The sequence below is a fragment of the Cervus elaphus genome, chromosome X (genome assembly GCF_910594005.1).
Source record: "Cervus elaphus chromosome X, mCerEla1.1, whole genome shotgun sequence".
NCBI classification, from domain to species: Eukaryota; Metazoa; Chordata; class Mammalia; order Artiodactyla; family Cervidae; genus Cervus; species Cervus elaphus.
The window spans coordinates 100,355,400-100,374,917 of NC_057848.1; the positions used below are offsets into that span (position 1 = coordinate 100,355,400).

At 34.2% G+C, this 19,518-nt stretch overlaps 1 protein-coding gene across 9 annotated transcripts in view; it reads left to right on the plus strand.

The window, feature by feature from the left end:
- RPS6KA6 (ribosomal protein S6 kinase A6) overlaps positions 1-19,518 on the plus strand; it is a 241,360-nt gene that overhangs the window by 185,720 nt on the left and 36,122 nt on the right. For all 9 annotated transcript variants that reach the window (XM_043897083.1, XM_043897076.1, XM_043897075.1 and 6 more), the window contains 2 exons: positions 5,012-5,088; positions 7,163-7,280. In XM_043897083.1, the coding sequence (XP_043753018.1) occupies positions 5,012-5,088; positions 7,163-7,280 (195 nt within the window). The remainder of the gene's footprint in view (positions 1-5,011; positions 5,089-7,162; positions 7,281-19,518) is intronic.

The window sequence follows — 19,518 nt, forward strand, 5'->3', positions numbered from 1 at the left end:
CTCAAGGGGATCTTCCCAACCCAGGTATATAACCCAAGTCTCCTGCATTGCAGACAGCTTCTTTACTGTCTGAGCCACCAGGGAAGCCCTTTCCCAACTATAAAGCTCTAAATCATTGAATTCTGATAATGCCCAATATAAATAGACTAATAACTAGCATCTGCAACCAACCTGAATATAATAATCACATTGTTCTATTCTGTTGGGTTTTATAGTGGTTTCAGAATCATACCATTTTAGAACTGGCCAGAGAGTAGAGGTAACTCTACCTTCAACATATTAAATATTCTAAATGAGGACACTGAGAATCAAAGTACTTAAATAATTTTTTCAAGACCCATCATTCACAAAGTCAGGATTGGTTTTCAGATATTTTGGTTTGTGCTGAACATGAGGTGATTTATATTGTTTAGCATTATACATAACATAGGCAATGCCATCCCTGATTGTCTGTAAGATCTTCTAATTCGTGAAGAAAACAGCTTTACAGGGATTTTTATAAACAGTGAGGTTTTTCTTGGCAGATGGCATTCATATGTAGATCTTAAAGAGTAGAGTCCAGAAAGATGATGCTGAGGAAGTCAAAGGGTGCATGTTTAACATTTGGCAAGCTCCAGCAGTCTTGTCAGTTCTGATAATGGGGATGGAAGCTTTGATGGTAACAGTTCCCACAGCAGTAAAAGTATGATTGATTAAAAAATGAATCAGGCATGGCTTTGATTATATAGATTCTTTATAAATTTTGTTCATAAAAGTCAATAATTATTCTTAAATATTACAAACAATGCTCATTCATGAACTATCATATGTTTAACATAAATCCAAGTACACAGATATCCTCAGATTTGAAAAATAGAATTTTTCAAGTCAGAGGAAGAATAAAATAATTTGAGAATGAATTCTTACCTCATGTGCATATTTTTATATTTTGTACACTAAATACTACTAGCTCTTCTGGAAAATATTTCACATCAGATATAAAATATTTTAATATTTTTTATATTTCTATAAAAATATAAACATATTTCTTATATTTAAATATTAAGTCTGTATTTAATATAGCTATTCAAAAAATAATATTTCTAGTGATGAAAATAAAACTGTAGAAAGTGGGAAAGTAACTTTCTAATAATGAGAAACCCCCATGTTAAAATTTATTTAATCTTCCTTTAAGATGCTAATGTTGAGGAAGAAACATAACACCTGCTTTATAGGGTTTTTATGATAAGATTTGCCCTGTAAGAAATTATGTATGTATCCAGAGGATGTGCTTTAATCTACATTTTAACTGTATTCATAGAAGATTGAGATGCATGCATGATCCAAGAAGGGGTTATTGTATGGTTGTCAGGTATAAGGGATATAACTTAGACATAAAAAAATAGCTTTTCTAGGACATTTTAATATTTTTATAGAATAGAAATATAGGATATTGAGGATAAGGCTCTTATATAAAATATAGAGTATATAGTCATAAATGTTCTAGTATATTTATGCAGTAGACTTAACAGAAGAGTATAGAATAACCATTTTAATAGCTGATTTTTTTAATATTCACTTAATCTTGTGGACCTAGTTTCCTTGGTATAATGGGTACTTTTCCCCTGGAAAAGGTTAAGAGTGAATGTGTCCCAAATGAAGATCTTAAAAACAGACAGTAAAATGAAAAATATACATGTCTATGTTTAGATTAATGGTTAGGTAAACATTTTCAAGTGAGTGCAAGTCTGCAGAGTAGGATATAGCTCACTGATGCTTTTTATCCTAATAGACTTCCATTGTAGTTAGATGCTTTCAGCTTTGTAATAGTGAAGGTTTTCAGGTAGGCAAGTAGAGACCACTTCTCTGTAACTAATGCCTCTAATGTCTGAACTACCTTTGGCTAGAATAGTATTTGTATTTTCAAAATGCTTTGAAAAGTTTTATTATCAAGTGCTGAGGTCTCTGCCAGCAATGAATGCATATTTATTAATGGTTATAAATAAAAAGACATTTGGCATAAGTTTTGTTTCTTAAATTTCAGACTCTTATAAAAAGTTATTAATGAATGGTATGAAATGTGTTATCTTTTAAACTAGAATCAGAAAGATTCAAGTGTCCGTGTAGATATTTGAATAAATAATAGCATTTGTGCATGCGTGTGCAGGTGCTCAGTCATGTCCAACTCCTTGCGACCACATGGACTGTAGCCAGACAGGCTCCATGGGATTTCCCATACAAGAATACTGGAGTGAGTTACCATTTTATCCTCCAGGGGATCTTCCTGACTCAGGGATTGAACTTGCGTTTCCTGGGCCTTCTGCATTGACAGGTGGATTCTTTACTACTGATCCATGTGGGAAGCGCAGTAATAGCATTTATGAGAATATAAATTCATTCTTTCATCACAGAGCATAAAAAGCCCTTACTTGCTAGGAGAGAAACAAATTAGTAGTATGATTTCAGCTAAACAATAAGTAAGGAATAATTCATTCCTTTTTTGATATGCATCAATTTGGTCACCCTCTTAAGACTTACTTAATAGATGTACTTTTCTGTTAAGGCCATTTCACAAAAATTAATATATCTCAAAAATAGTTTATTCTTTTTTAAAAAGCAAATCTATCTTATTATTCAACTGATATTTACTGCCTACTGAGGTCTAATAATGATCCTGAACTTAAGGAATTTACAATATATTGGATGGATGCTGTGCCTGCAACTCTTTTACATAAGTAAATGTGAGGGACTTCCCTGGTGGTCCAGTGGTTAAGGCTCCATGCTCCCCAGTGCAGGGGGCATGGGTCAGGGAATTAGATCCCTCATACTGCAACCAAAAGCCTGCATGCTGCAATGAAGATCCCACATGCTGCAACCAAGACCAGCACAGCCAAAAAAAAAAAAAGTCAATGTGAAATTACTCTGCCCTGCTCTGGCTTTGGGCTTTCATCTATTTTGCTCCAAATATGAATTAATTTGAACTTCAGAGCAAAGGGAATGAGAATCTCTGTTACATTTTACTGATTTGGGAAGCCAAATGAGAGAGAAGGTAACGTCATTAACTACTTTAATTCTGACTTCCATCTTCTTTGTAGTTAACTTTATGCAAATAAGGTGTGAAACACGTTACTTTTTACCGATACTCTCATTCATGGGCTTCCCAGGTGGCTCTAGTGGTAAAGAACCCGCCTGCCGATGCTGGAGACATAAGAGATCTGGGTTCGGTCCCTGGGTTGGGAAAGTCCCCTGGAGAAGGGCATGGCAACCCACTCTAGGATTCTTGCCTGGAGAATCTAGTGGACAGGGGAGCCTGGTGGACTATGATCCATAGGACTGCACAGAGTCAGACAGAACTGAAGCGACTTAGCACTTTCATTCATCTTGCCACAATGTCTTGTTTCTTTTATGGCTGTATATTATTATTATAGGACTTCGAGACCTGCTCTAGAACAAAAGTAGACCTCTTCTTTACTCAGACAAACTGGGTTTGTGTGTGGTAAAGCTGAAACAGGTTTTTCATGGTTGGCCCTAATTACATTAAGCAACATGACACCTCCAGTGCCTTTCTTCTTATTAACTTGGAAGGTTATGGGAGTCTGCAGTATCTATTGCTGACTCACTGTTTAAACTTTGCCTGTACAACAAGTTCCTAAGCAGTCCCTCAACCTTGGTTGTGCACTGGATCATCTGGGAACCTTTAAAAATACTGTCCTAAGGGAACCGGAGAAAACATGGTGATGTCCAGAACTGCGAGAAGTCATGAGAAGAGGATAGAAGGGGAATAAAGCAAGAGAGGTTTATGTTTCACTAGAGGATGCCAGGTTAGGCTTATCATGATGTGAATTGTTTTAGCTCTACCTTATTATTTATTAGGGCCTTTGTAGTCTTCACTTGTGTTATTTATATTAGCCAGTTATATAGGTATTTTGATAAACTTCAGCTTCTCAAGTTTGCACATATGTGTGTTCTTATATACTTTGACTATGGAAAAAACCATTATACCTTGAATTTAAGGTAGATATTTATTATTCATGTTTGGCCATTGTCATAGCCAAGTATTAATATGTTTAGACTTTTATAAATGAAATGTCCATTCTGGTGATTATGCAGTCCCCAGTATTAATGCATTAATAATGTTTCTGTTTTGTTTCTATGTACAAAGGCTTTATCAGTGGATTTATTTTTCTAAATTTAATAAAAAGGGCTCATTTCACCTCAGAATAGCTATTAAATTCACAGGGAAAATTCACATGAATATGTAATAAATATGTTATTTATTTAACATATTTATTTAATGCTAGCCTCAAGAGAAGAAAGAGCTACCTAAATTATTATATCAAAAATTAATGAAACCATTCAGAATTTATCAAATGTGTGTTTCTGATCCAGAAAATACTCATTTTTAAAGACATGAGTCTTTTTTGTAAAATATAAATTCGTCTTGCTTTCATAAGATTATATATGATCTTACCATCTCCTGTGCAGTAGAGAAGCAATTATCATAGATGTTAAAGGCACACACAGGCTCTAGAGTAAGCACTCTACCACTCATTAGGTTTGTGATATCGGGCAAATTACTTAACATTTTCCCCAGTTTTCTCATCTTCAAAATGGAAGTAATATCTATCTCATAGAGTCAGTGTCAGGGTTAAAATTCAGAATTCTGTGTAGAGTATATGAAGCTCTCTGTACATGTTATTTTAAATTTCGATGTGTCTGATTTTCCTAAGAGATGGAGTGAAGGTTCATTGAGGTCAGGGATCATATCATAAAAAAGGATTTTTTTTGTATCATTCATATTGCTTAATCACCTTATTAATAGTCACTTATTGAATGTTTGTTAATTGCAGAAAACTTTGCCTTTAAGTTAATTTTGAAAAGATAAAAATGAGCTAAGTTAAAAAAATAAATAAAATGAGCTAAGTTATTAAATTGTGAGCATTTGTGAGATTATTAGAAACACAGCTTTTTTTTAGATGACAAAACTGAATTATACTGAGTAGTACCAGATAATGAGTATTTCCTTTCTCAGGTTCTCATGCAACAAGGCTATGATGCTGCTTGTGATATTTGGAGTCTGGGAGTCCTTTTTTATACAATGTTGGCTGGGTAAGGAATTTATATATTCAAATTAATTCACATTATTATTTGAATTTCACTTGTATATTTTCATCTAGAAAGAGGACAGACGAAAATTACCTTAAGGAAAATGCTATCAATATTCTAAAATATTATATATTGAATACTTATAAAATTTAAAAAAACATGCGGTGTTTAATGAGGCATTATTTTGGCACATAGTTAAAAGATTGTTCAACTGGGACTAAAACTTCTAAAAATAAAGCATATTCTTATTTTGATATTTTATGTTTAAGTGTTTTACATTTTCAAAATGTTTACCTTAGCATAAAATCATTTCCCAATTCAAGAGGTGCTTACCCACTGAACTTGCTGATGTTATTTTTTTAAGTACTTGAATTTTGGTTCTCTTGGCAGCAGAGATTCAGTGTGATTGAGCTTTATAACAAACCTGCAAAAAATAGTAGCAATATTAAAATACAGAAACACATGCAGATGTGTTAAAAGAATAAAGAAATAGTTAAAAATGTAGCCGTTGGATTATGTTGAAGACTGTTAGTTTATAAAGAATACAAGTGCTATTTTACTCTTAATAATAAGTAGCACTTTTATTTAGAAGTAAAAATTTACAACTGTAGATAAAGGCTAGGTTTAGCAAAGTCTAATGCATAAAATAGAATTTGAAGAATTTAATGTAATCATAATGTCCTTAGGTATGACTTTTTTAAAAAGGCTGTGCTGATGTGCTCAGTTGTGGCTGACTCTTTGCGACCCCTTGGACTTTAGCCCACCAGGTTCCTTGGTCCATGGAGTTTTGCAGGCAAGAATGCTGGAGTGGGTTGCCATTTCCTTCTCCAGCTTTTAAAAAGGCATTTAGCATAATTAAATATAAAGATTGAGGGCAGGAGGAGAAGAGGATGACAAAGAATGTGATGGTTTGATGGCATCACCAACTCGATGGACATGAATTTGGGTAAACTCCAGGAGTTGGTGATGGCCAGGGAGGCCTGGCATGCTGCGGTCCATGGGGTTGCAAAGAGTCGGACACGACTGGGCGACTGAACTGAACTGAACTGATGATTAAATATGCTTGCTATAGCAGGAGATTTATAAAGATAAGTTATGAAAATAGTGACTCCAAGTTTTTCATTGGCTTGATCATAATCACATATGTCAGTATATTCCATGTACTTTTAAATATGTGCAAAATATTTAGTTACAGACCACAGCAAGTGCTAAAGTTAAGAGTAGCTAATGTTTGCATGTGAACAGCAGTCAGCAGTATTGGTTTCAAACCATTGGATACCATTTCCAGATAGCTACTTTCAAATATTTACTTTATGACTAAACAAAGCATTTTGTGTGTGTGTGCATAGGTATGTGTGTTTAGTGTTATCTCAACTATGAGGGAATTAACATATTAAGGCATCTTTCTCATATTTTTTAGCCATAAATCTTTCTATTCCCAACTCTGAATACCATTTTTAAAATGGTACCATTTGTTAAAATGATACAAAAGTGACCACTTTTTGTCATTCTATAATAATTTTCTAAACCACTTTAACTTCATACAGTGTATTTGTTTTCCTATCTATGACTGTTGATCCATGTAATAATTTTAATGGCTATAAAGGATTTTTGTTATATTGATATATTTAACCAATTTTTCATAGATATTAATTAAAAATACTGTTACTTTGTTTTCACTGATAATGATAAATTTGAGCCAATTCAATAAATATATAAAATTATTTTCTTCATAGTAAGTATATTTGGTTTCCTAACTTATGCCTGTGAATACAAAATTTGTGTTGATTTTCAGAATGTATTTACATATAACTACCTTTATTTTATTTTACATTGATTCACAGATCAAAGGTAAAAAAATAGATTGATGTAGGCAAAACTCTTCATTTCATTATATAATTCATTAAGTTCATTGTTTGAAATGTAAAATTTTATATGAACAGTAAAGGGAAATTTTAGGTGATATTCTTAATTTGCTATAGTAAATATATGCTTGTAGTTCTACACTCATCACTTTCAATTAGATTTAATATGTATGTTAGGCCCTCATGTGTATTTAAATCTTTTTTATTAATAGCTACACTCCCTTTGCTAATGGGCCCAATGATACTCCTGAAGAGATATTGCTGCGTATAGGTAATGGAAAGTTCTCTTTGAGTGGTGGAAACTGGGACAGTATTTCAGATGGAGCAAAGGTATAAATTATAAATATGCTTTGTTTTGTTGAACTGTTAATTGCCAAAATCTTTTAAGTTTATAGCCTAATCTGCATTTGCAGAGTATCAGATGGTGTTTAATGTCAGTATTTGTTTTTAAATCATGATATTTATTTTTAAGTCAACTCACATATATGTGTGAATTGAAGAAGACAATAAAGGCTGACTTTTTTGCCATGCTTCTGGGATACATTTCTCTCTTATCAATTCATATGTGATCAGGAAATATAAACCAGTTTCAGTGTTAACCAAAAGCAAAAATGTAAATCTACTGAGGAAAAATACATAAAGCCAACTAAATTTGATTTCTGCATTTAGTGTGTTTTTACACATCATATCTTCTTTAGCACAGACATTGACTACTCATTATATAGGCGATTTTTATAATGTTAACTTATTCTTAGAACATATACAAACTTTTTATCAGTTGCACCTAGATATTTGCAATTGATGGCTAAGAACTGTTCAGTAGAAATGTAGTGCAAGCCACATATGTAATTTAAAAATTTCTAGTAGTCATGTTAAAAAGCAAAAAGAAGCAGATGAAATTAATGTTAATAATATATTTTATCTAATGTGATATATCCAAAATATTTCATTTCCAAATTTTAAAAATTAGTGAGATTTTGAATTCTATTTTTGTACTTCGTTTTTAAATTCTGGTGTGTATTTTATACTTATAGCCCATCTGAATTTGGACTTACCTACATTTTAAAAGTGCTTAATAGCCATATGTAGCTAGTGGCTACTGTTATTAGTAAAGTTTCAGAGTAACTGGCCTTATAATTTAGGGAAAAAATAATAGATCATGGCTTGATTACTAATTCTTACATTTATATCTAAAAATTTTAAGTTTTAAAGCAAAACCCCAAAGTTATCAGGATGTGTTTTATTGGGCCCTGACGCTTTTAAGCTGCATTTTGAATTAGAAAACATTTTAAGACAGAAGGATTTGCTTGTATTTATTATCTGCTAATAATAAAACCTAATTATCTAAGGACATTAGTTAATCTGTAGAATATATTATGGATTAAATCTTGTATCCTGATTATTGTAGAATAAGTAAATCAGGGATTTGGTTATCATTACCTTTTAAACAGTAGAAAAACAGAAATGGGATTGCATTCAAATCTTAGCCATAACATAAGTGTACCATGTGCTATAGTAAAAGGAACACCTGATTGGAAGCCAAGAAAGCTGAACGCTAGTTTTGATCTACTAACTAGCTTCCTCATTTTTGTCATCTGCAAAATTTGGGAATTAAATTCTCCCTTTGGTTCCTTTCAACTCCAAAATTTCATTTGTCAGGTTTTCGTTTATAAAGTGATTGAATCTACTAACTATTCATTAAATACATGTATTTTCTAGTCAGCCAGTTTGTGCGTCAGAAAGTACATTTTCCCAAGAAACAATTCGAATGTTTAAAGCTATACACATGAACCTCTTGTGCTCTTTAAAAAACAAACAAACAAACAAATAAAAAACCCAGGTTGGAACTTCCCTGGTGTCCAGTGGTTAAGACTGCACTTTCACTGCAGGGGGAGTAGGTTCCATCCCTAATTGGGAAACAAATCCCACATGCCATACAGTATGGCCAAAAATGAAAAACAAAAAAAACTAAAAACAGTAATGCTAATGTTGTACTTAGATTTTGGCTTTTCTATGTTTTGTGTGCTTTATGTTTTCATCTGTCTAGTGCCTAAGGAATAATACATATTAAAATTCAATTTCATTCTCACCACTTTTAGTCAGATATTCTGGAGAAATTAACATAGAAAAAAACGTTGGGGGATATTGACAAAATATTTCACAAGGTCTTTCATGTATTCCATTTTATGGATTAAATTGCTTTAGTTCTGTCTTTGAAATTTTTCTGAAAATGGTAGCATATTACTCAGCAAATGAGCTGTATGAACTTTAAAGAATCTGTACATTTTAACAATTCATTAATTTTCTTTTTTTTTAACTTATTATTTTGTATTGAAGTATAGCCAATTAGCAATGTTATAATAGTTTCAGGTGAACAGTGAAGGATTCAGTCATACATATACATGTGTCCATTCTCTTGCAAACTCTCCTCCCATCCAGGATGCCATATAACATTGATCAGAGTTCCATGTGCTATATAGTAGGACCTTTATGGTTATCCATTTTAAATATACTTTACCTAATACATTTTTTTCTGTTTTAAATTAGTGATGAAGTTAAGCTATTGTTCAGTTACCCATCATGCCTTACACTACTACCCTTAAGGTGGGAAAATTATAACATTTACTGTTACCTCATGACAATTATTTTACTTAATTATAGTTCCTTGCAAGTTATTTTTCCCTTTCCAATGCTTTTATTGACGTTGGTGAGTACCACTACCAGAAGCATATAAAAGATGATTCTGTTTGCCTCCTGTCCATGCATAGTTCCTAGACTTTGTTCATTGAGTTAAAGGAAAGTAGAAGTGGGGTGGAAGTCATGTTAGCTTTATATGTCTTACTGCTACAATAGTTTAAGCTTTGAGAACATTGATATAGCTGCTTCCCTTTTTTTAAACAGTGGGGACAAAGAAGAATCGTATAAACAAAAAAGTAGAAGAGGCAAGAGAGTAATAAAATTTTCATGGTGTCACTATATATTAAAAATAAACATAATAATACCTGATTAATTATAAGGAATTTCTATCTATATTTTATAATACTTGAAATAGATAAAATGTTACTTATTTCAAGTGCATATACCCTTGACTAAAAAAGAATTTCTCAGTAGAAGTTCTTGTAGGTTAATTTATGGCTTCCTCCCTTGCCTCCTTAAAAAGAGCAGCTTCCATTTTTTCTTAACTGTGTTCCTATTATTGTATTTTGTGTACTTTATTGGAGTATTAGTATTAATCACATTCTCCCTGGCTATAAATTCATTTGAATATTTTTATTTTTCCCACTCAGGGAGCTTTATTTATTTATTTTTTATTAGTTTTGGGTTTGTTTTTTTTTATTGGGTATATTCCATGCAAGTCCCTGAGTTTTCTTGCTCAGTATTTTGAATATGGCAAATACTAATTTCTTACATTTCAGCCTATGCTAGCATTGGACATCATGTTTTTCCGTGGGTCTTTGCTTTCTTTTTTGGTTGGATTGAGATTAGAGCATACATTTCTTTTTTTTTTTTTCAAATGTGATTGAAATTTGTATTTATTTTTTCCCATTTATTTTTATAAGTTGGAGGCTAATTACTCTACAATATTGTAGTGGATTTTGCCATACATTGACATGAATCAGCCATGGATTTACATGTATTCCCCATCCCTATCTCCCCTCCCACCTCCCTCCCCACCCCATCCCTCTGGGTCTTCCCAGTGCACCAGCCCCGAGCACTTGTCTCATGCATCCAACCTGGGCTGGTGATCTGTTTCACCCTTGATAATATACATGTTTCGATGCTGTTCTCTCAAAACATCCCACCCTCGCCTTCTCCCACAGAGTCCAAAAGTCTGTTCTGTACATCTGTGTCTCTCTTTCTGTTTTGCATATAGGGTTATTGTTACCGTCTTTCTAAATTCCATATATATGTGTTAGTATATTGTATTGGTCTTTATCTTTCTGGCTTACTTCACTCTGTATAATGGGCTCCAGTTTCATCCATCTCATTAGGACTGATTCAAATGAATTCTTTTTAATGGCTTAGTAATATTCCATGGTGTATATGTACCACAGCTTCCTTATCCATTCGTCTGCTGATGGGCATCTAGGTTGCTTCCATGTCCTGGCTATTATAAACAGTGCTGTGATGAACACTGGGGTGCATGTGTCTCATTCAGATCTGGTTTCCTCGGTGTGTATGCCCAGAAGTGGGATTGCTGGGTCATATGGCAGTTCTATTTCCAGTCTTTTAAGGAATCTCCACACTGTTCTCCATAGCGGCTGTACTAGTTTGCATTCCCACCAGCAGTGTAATAGGGTTCCCTTTTCTCCACACCCTCTCCAGCATTTATTGCTTGTAGACTTTTGGATAGCAGCCATCCTGACTGGTGTGTAATGGTACCTCATTGTGGTTTTGATTTGCATTTCTCTGATAATGAGTGATGTTGAGCATCCCTATTTTTCCCACTCAGGGATCTTTAAATATCATGTTATTTTTTGCATTGCCTAGCATAGTAAATACTTAATTGAATACTGTTTTCACAAGCTGTTTAATATTTCTTCAGATATACCTTCCATTGTTAATTTACACTGTAAGATTCTTTTGTCTAATATATAAATATGAATTATTATTGTGAATGGCTGTAAATTTGAAATAAGTAGTCTGGTTTTTTGTAAATATTTCTTTTCTATTTTGGTTTGAAGTTGCTTTTAAGTGAAGTGTTTTGTTCATGTGTTGATAAGCCATAGATTTCTAGAGCTAGATGGGATCATTTTGCATATTGATAAACAAATATGTGCAGAATTTATCTTTTCCATATTCATACACTGAGTGCATAGCTGGTATTGATTTTCAGTCCAATACTCCTTTCAGTCTACCACATACTAGGGAAGATTTCCTGGAGGAAGAAAGACTTAAATGGCTTAGCTTCTGTGGATGGAATGGAGAAAAAAGAGGTTTATAACCCTTTAATAATAGAAGGCTCAGAAGAGAGGTGTTATTGTTCACGCTCTTCTGTTCTTAGAAATACATGTAAATCCATGGCTGATTCATGTCAATGTATGGCAAAAACCACTGCAATATTGTAAAATAATTAGCCTCCAACTAATAAAATTAAATGAAAAAAAAAATATTAGAAATTAAGTATGCCTAAACTTATTATTTATTACTTAATCTATATTGCATAGCAGCTTTCTGTTAAAACACTATATTGAAATATAAGACCAGACACTATAAAACTCCTAGAGGAAAACCTAGGCAGAACACTCTTTGGCATAAATTCCAACAAAATCTTTTTTTGATCCACCTCCTGGGGTAATATAAATAAATAAATTGGATCTAATTAAACTTAAAGGCTTTTACACAGCAAAGGAAACTATAAGCAAAACAAACAAACAAACAAAAAAAAAACACCCTCAGAAGGGGAGAAATTGTTTGCAAACAAAGCAACTGATAAGGGATTCATCTCCAAAATATACAAACAGCTCATGCAGCTAAACATCAAAAAATAAACCAATCAATATTAAAAGAAAACCAAAAAATGGGTGAAAGATAAGTCAATAAGTAGACATTTCTCTGAAGAAGACATACAGATGATCAAAAAGCACATGGAAAGATGCTCAACATCACTAATTATTAGAGAAATGCAAATCAAAACTCTAATGAAGTATCACCTCACACCAGTCAGAATGACCATCATCAAAAAATCTTCAAGCAATAGTACTGGAGAGGGTGTGGAGAAAAGGGAATCCTCTTACTGTGTTGGTGGGAATGTAAATTACTACAGCCAGCATAGAGAACAGTATGGAGGTTCATTTAAAAACTAACAATGGGACTACTATATCACCCAGCAATCCCACTCCAGGGCATATACCTAGAGAAAACTGTAACTTGAAAGAATAGATGCACCCCAGGGTTCATTGCAGCACTATTTATAATAGGTAGGACATGGAAGCAACCTAAATGTCCATCAACAAAGGAATTGATAAAGAAGCTATGGTACATATATACAATGGAATATTGCTCAGCCATAAAAAATAACAAAATGGTTCCATTTGCAGCAACATGGATATACCTAGAAATTGTCATACTGAGCGAAGTCAGACCGAGAAAGACAAACATCATATGATATTGCTTCAATGTGGAATCTTTAAAAAGGAGCACCAATGAATTTATTTGCAAAACAGAAATAGAGTCACAGATTTAGAAAATGAACTTACAGTTACCAGAGGATAAGGAGGGGAGGGGTAAACTGGGAGATTGGAGTTGACATATATACATTACTATATATAAAATAGATAACTAATAAGAGCCTGCCATATAGCACAGGGAACTCTACTCAATACTCTCTAATCTCCTATATAGTAAAGGAATCTTAAAAAAAAAAAAGGGTGGATATATGTATATGTGTAAATGAATCACTTTGCTGTACACATGAAACTAACACAACATTTTCAATCAACTATACTCCAGTAAAAACAACAAAACACTATATTGAAGTCCTTCTAGGACTTCTAGCACTACAGCTTTCAAACACCTCATGCCAAATTATACAAAAGACTACCATGTCTAAACAAACCTAGGGAGGTGCCCTAGCAAATTCAGTAATTAGAATTATATTTTTAGATTTATTGTGAAGGATAATTACTTGTTGTTACCTGTAATCAAGGCAAAAAGTGAGACTTATGTATGAAACTCAGTCTTTTATACTGAGAAAGAATGAATTGTAATACATTTAACCAAAGTGAAATGTTTGCAGTATAATTAGTAATAACTGCAATGAAAATAATGGTTTATCTCAGTCACATGATTAAAATTGAAAGAGAAATGATTAATTACTAATCAGTAGTTTCCAAACTTCAGTGAATTTTCCACCTAAGTACTGTGAGAAGAATAGGAAAATTGCTATTCTCCTGTATTAGTGTTTGTTCAAAGAATTTGGAGTTTAACTGACTTTTACTTAAAATAAGTATAAAAAATAAGAAATCTTTAAACCTAGGTTAGATTTAGTTAATTATTTTAATTAATAATAGCTTTCTTCCAATAGGATTATCCAACTAAATACCCAGGTGATTATATTTAAGTGATCATTCTTGTCATAGCTCAATATCTTTTTTTTAACTGGCCAGCAGTACTACTATATTTACTTTGAAAAACGTGGAAAATTATCCATGTGGAAGTGACAGATTTTTGTGAACTGTGGGTGAGTTCATTTTCCTCTAAGCTGTCAAGAAAATTCAGTGAATATTACTTAAGACAATGACAATTTTGTTATTTCATTTGTCATCCATTTTCTTGTTATTCTGTCAAAGAAAGAGGTTATAAAGAAATAAGAAATGAGATAGATTAAATGAGTAGATTTAATAGGATAGACTTATTAAAGCTACTTCAGGTTCTTTAAAAGACAGTAGCAAAATGTTGATACTTATACTGTGAAGCCATTTGATATCATAAATTCATCAACATTCTCTTTGTCTTTCCAAGGAAGAATAATTATAATGTTTTATAAGGATTTAGGGCATGACCATATTTACTGCATTTTCAGTTAAGGTGAATGAATTCACCTCTCTTTTGGAAATCAGTCCTTGTCTCCAAATATGAGTTTATAATCTCAGTTTTATATAACTTAGCTGAATGTTACTCCAGAAGTAATTATACCCTTTTTGTTTTAACAAGATTCACCATACATCACAGTTTGCTTAGAACACTCCTGGTTTGTGCATTTGGCTCTCAACTTTACTCTTCTGGATAACAAATTATATGACCATCCACTTTAACTGTCTTTGATTTCAGTTAAATTTTTTCAGTGAATATATAATAAATAGTTAGAATTTGTTATGAAAAAAATGATTTTTTTCCTGAGGGATTTTGATATCTTCCATGAGTACTTACTTAGTTCTATGAACATTTAGCCCTTATTGTGCATACATGATAGTTATTACTTTAAAAAAATAGCTATTAATCATGTAAAGTTCAGACATCAATACAGTATTGAGTTTAATAGGGGAGATTGAGAAGTAGGTTACTTTAGTACTTATGAGCCAGACTCTGGCTGACTGGATGCATATCCTTACTGGTTATGTGTTACATACTACTAGCTATGTGACCTTGAGAATGGTACTTAGTTAACTTCTCTCTGTCTCAGTTCCCATATCTGTAAAGTAATGAGAGTAATAGTGTCTACCTCAGGGTTTATGAAAATTTACCAGGTTGATATGTGTGGCATATAGTCTTAATAAGTGTTCAATTAGTGTTACCTGATATCAGTTTTCATTCCAATCCCTAAGAAAGGCAATCCCAAAGAATGCTCAAACTACTGTACAATTGCACTCATCTCACACGCTAGTAAGGTAATGCTCAAAATTCTCCAAGCTAGTCTTCAGCAATACATGAACAGAGAACTTCCAGATATTCAAGCTGGTTTTAGAAAAGGCAGAGGAACCAGAGATCAAATTGTCAACATCCGCTGGATCATCGAAAAAGCAAGAGAGTTCCAGGAAAACATCTCTTTCTGCTTTATTGACTATGCCAAAGCCTTTGACTGTGTGGATCACAATAAACTGTGGAAAATTCTTCAAGACAAGGGAATACCAGACCACCTGATCTGCCTCTTGAGAAATCTGTATGCAGGTCAGGAAGCAACAGTTAGAACTGGACATGGACCAACAGACTGGTTCCAAATAGGAAAAGGAGTATGTCAAGGCTGTATATTGTCACCCTGCTTATTTAACTTCTATGCAGAGTACATCATGAGAAATGCTGGACTGGAAGAAGCACAAGCTGGAATCAAGATTGCCAGGAGAAATATCAATAACCTCAGATATTCAGATGACACCACCCTTATGGCAGAAAGTGAAGAGGAACTAAAAAAGCTCTTGATGAAAGTGAAAGAGGAGAGTGAAAAAGTTGGCTTAAAGCTCAACATTCAGAAAACTAAGACCGTGGCATCTGGTCCCATCACCTCATGGGAAATAGATGGGGAGACAGTGGAAACAGTGTCAGACTTTATTTTTGGGGGCTCCAAAATGACTGCAGATGGTGACTGCAGCCATGAAATTAAAAGACGCTTACTCCTTGGAAGGAAAGTTATGACCAACCTAGATAGCATATTAAAAAGCAGAGACATTACTTTGCCAACAAAGGTCCATCTGGTAAAGGCTATTGTTTTTCCAGTGGTCATGTATGGATGTGAGAGTTGGAATGTGAAGAAAGCTGGGCACCGAAAAATTGATGCTTTTGAACTGTGGTGTTGGAGAAGACTCTTGAGAGTCCCTTGGACTGCAAGGAGATCCAACCAGTCTATCCTGAAGGAGATCAGTCCTGGGTATTCATTGGAAGGACTGATGCTGAAGCTGAAACTCCAATACTTTGGCCACCTCATAGAAAGAGTTGACTCATTGGAAAAGACCCTGATGCTGGGAGGGATTGGGGGCAGGAGGAGAAGGGGACGACAGAGGATAGGATGACTGGATGGCATCACCGACTCAATGGGCATGAGTTTGAGTAAACTCTGGGAGTTTGTGATGGACAGGGAGGCCTGGCGTGCTGCAATTCATGGGGTCGCAAAGAGTCGGACATGACTGAGCAACTGAACTGAACTGATATCATTAAGAATGTGTTAAGCACTATGATGACCAAATATTAATATTTGAATAATTTGTTGGCAATGAAAACGTTCATAAGTAAAATGAAATCCATAGTAATATATTTTAATATTTGCATAGGCCCATATCCTAAAATTCTTTTTCATTCTCTCACCATCACTACCTATACCTTTCAATAAACCCTGGGGATCCACAGGAAAGTACAGCAGCTTTAATGATGATCAAAATAGTGTTTTTTATTGTTAAATTTTAGTATGTACAATTAGTTTATTGTTGAAACACACCTTGATAAATGAGAATAGATGAACCTATTCTTTTGGGCTACAGCATTGATTTTCTTTTTTTTTTTTTTGGTAGTGCTCCATTGTATGTATATACATGACCTTTTAAAAAATTTTTATTGGAGCATATAGTTGCCATTGCTGAACAACACGAATAGTTGCTTTATAATGTTGTGTTACTTTCTGCTGTACAACAAAGTGAATCAGCTATGCATATACATATATTCCCTCTTTTTAAAATCTCTTTACCATTTAGATCACCGCAGAGTATTGAATAGAGTTCCCTGTGATTCTTGTTTTCGTTATTCAGTCACTAAGTCATGTCTGACTCTTTGCGACCCCGTGAACTGCAGCATGCTAGGCTTCCCTGTTCTTCACATCTCTCAGAGTTGGCTCAAATTCATGTCCATTGAGTTGGTGATGCTATCTAACCATCTCATCCTCTGCTGCCTCCTTCTCCTTTTGACTTCAGTCTTTCCCAGCATCAGGGTCTTTTCCAGTGAGTCATCTCTTCACATCAGGTGGCCAGAGTATTAGAACTTCAGCTTCAGCATTAGTCCTTCCAATGAATATTCAGGACTGATTTCCTTTAGGATTGAATGGTTTGATCTCGTTGCAGTCCAAGGGGCTCTCAAGAGCCTTCTCCAACACAGTTTGAAAGCTTCAATTCTTCAGCATTCAGCCTTCTCTATGGACCGACTCTCACATCCATACATTGATTTGGCTATGTGGACCTTTGTCAGCAAAGTGATAGCTCTGCTTTTTAATATTCTGTCTAGGTTTGTGATAGTTTTCCTTCGAAGAAGCAAGTGTCTTTAATTTCATTCCTGCAATCACCATCCACGGTGATTTGGGAGCCCAAGAAAATAGAATCTGTCACTGCTTCCACTTTTTTCCCTTCTCTTTGCCATGAGGTGATGGGACCAGATGCCATGAACTTAGTTTTTTTTTTCTTTAATGTTGAGTTTCAAGCCAGCTCTTTTGCTCTTCTCTTTCACCCTCATCAAGAGGCTTTTTAGTCCCTTTTCCTGCCATTAGGATAGTAGATTACTACATATCTGAGGTTGTTGATATTTCTTCTGGCAATCTTAATTCCAGCTTGTTATTCATCCAGCCTGCCATTTCACACAATGTACTCTGCATATAAATTAAGTAAGAAGGGTGACAATGTACAGCCTTGTCATACTTTTTCCCAATTTTGAACCAGTCAATTGTTCCATGTCCGGTTCTAACTACTGCTTCTTGATCTGCATATAAGTTTCTTAGGAGACATGTAAGGTGGCCTGGTAATCCCGTCTCTTAAAGAATTTTCTGCAGTTTTTTGTGATCCACACAAAGGCTTCAGTGTAGTCAGTGAGACATAAATAGATGATTTGGGGGAACTCCATTACTTTCTCCATGATCCAATGAATGTTGGCAATTTGATTTCTGGTTCCTCTGCCTTTTCTAAATCCAGCTTGAACATCTCGAAGTTCTAAATTCACATACTACTGAAGCTAGCTTGAAAGATTTTGAGCATAAATGTGCTAGAATGTGAAATGAGCGAAGTTGTACATTAGTTTGAACATTCTTTGGCATTGCCCTTCTTTGAGATTGGAATGAAAACTGACCTTTTCCAGTCCTGTGGCCACTGCTGAGTTTTCCAAATTTGCTGATATATCACGTGCAGCACTTTAACAACATCATCTTTTAGGATTTAAATAGCTCAGTTGGAATTTTGTCTCCTCCACTAGCTTTGTTCACAGTAATGCTTCCTAAGGCCCACTTGACTTTGCACTCCATGATGTCCAACTCTAGGTGAATGACTACACCATCATGGTTATCTGGGTTATTAAGACTTTTTTGTCTAGTTCTTCTGTGTATTCCTGGCAGCTCTTCTTAATCTCTTCTGCTTTGGCTAGGTCCTTACAGTTTCTTTCCTTTATCATGCCCATACTTTATCATGCCTAAATATTCCCATGATATCTTCAATTTTCATGAAGAGATCTCTAGTTTTTCCCATTCTATTGTTTTCCTCTGTTTGTTTGCATTGTTCATTTAAGAATGCCTTTTTATCTCTCCTTACTAATCTCTGAAGTCTGAATTCAGTTGGGTATATCTTTCCCTTTCTCCCTTATTTTTAATTTTCTTCTTTCTCAGCTATTTATAAAGCCTCCTCAGAGAACGACTTTGCCATCCAGCATTTCTTTTTCTTTGAAATGATTTTGACCACTGCCTCCTGTACAGTGTTACGAATCTCCATCCATAGTTCTTCAGACACTCTTTCTACCAGATCTAATCCCTTGAATGTGTTTGTTACCTAGACTGTATAATCATAAAGGATTTGATTTAGGTCAAACCTGCTGGGAAAAATATCAATAACCTCAGATATGCAGATGACACCACCCTAATGGCAGAAAATGAAGAGGAACTAAAAAGCCTCTTAATGAAGGTGAAAGAGGAGAGTGAAAAAGCCAGCTTAAAACTTAATATTCAAAAAACTAAGATCATGGCCTCCAGTCCCCTCACTTCATGGCTAGTAGATGAGGGAAAAATGGAAACAGTGGAAACAAAAAAATAAATAATTAAAAATAAAAAACTTTCTTTTCTTGGGCTCCAAAATCACTGCAGACAGTGACTGTAGCCTTGAAATGAAAAGATGCTTACTCCTTGGAAGAAAAGCTATGACAATCCTAGGCAGCATATTAAAAAGCATAGGTATCA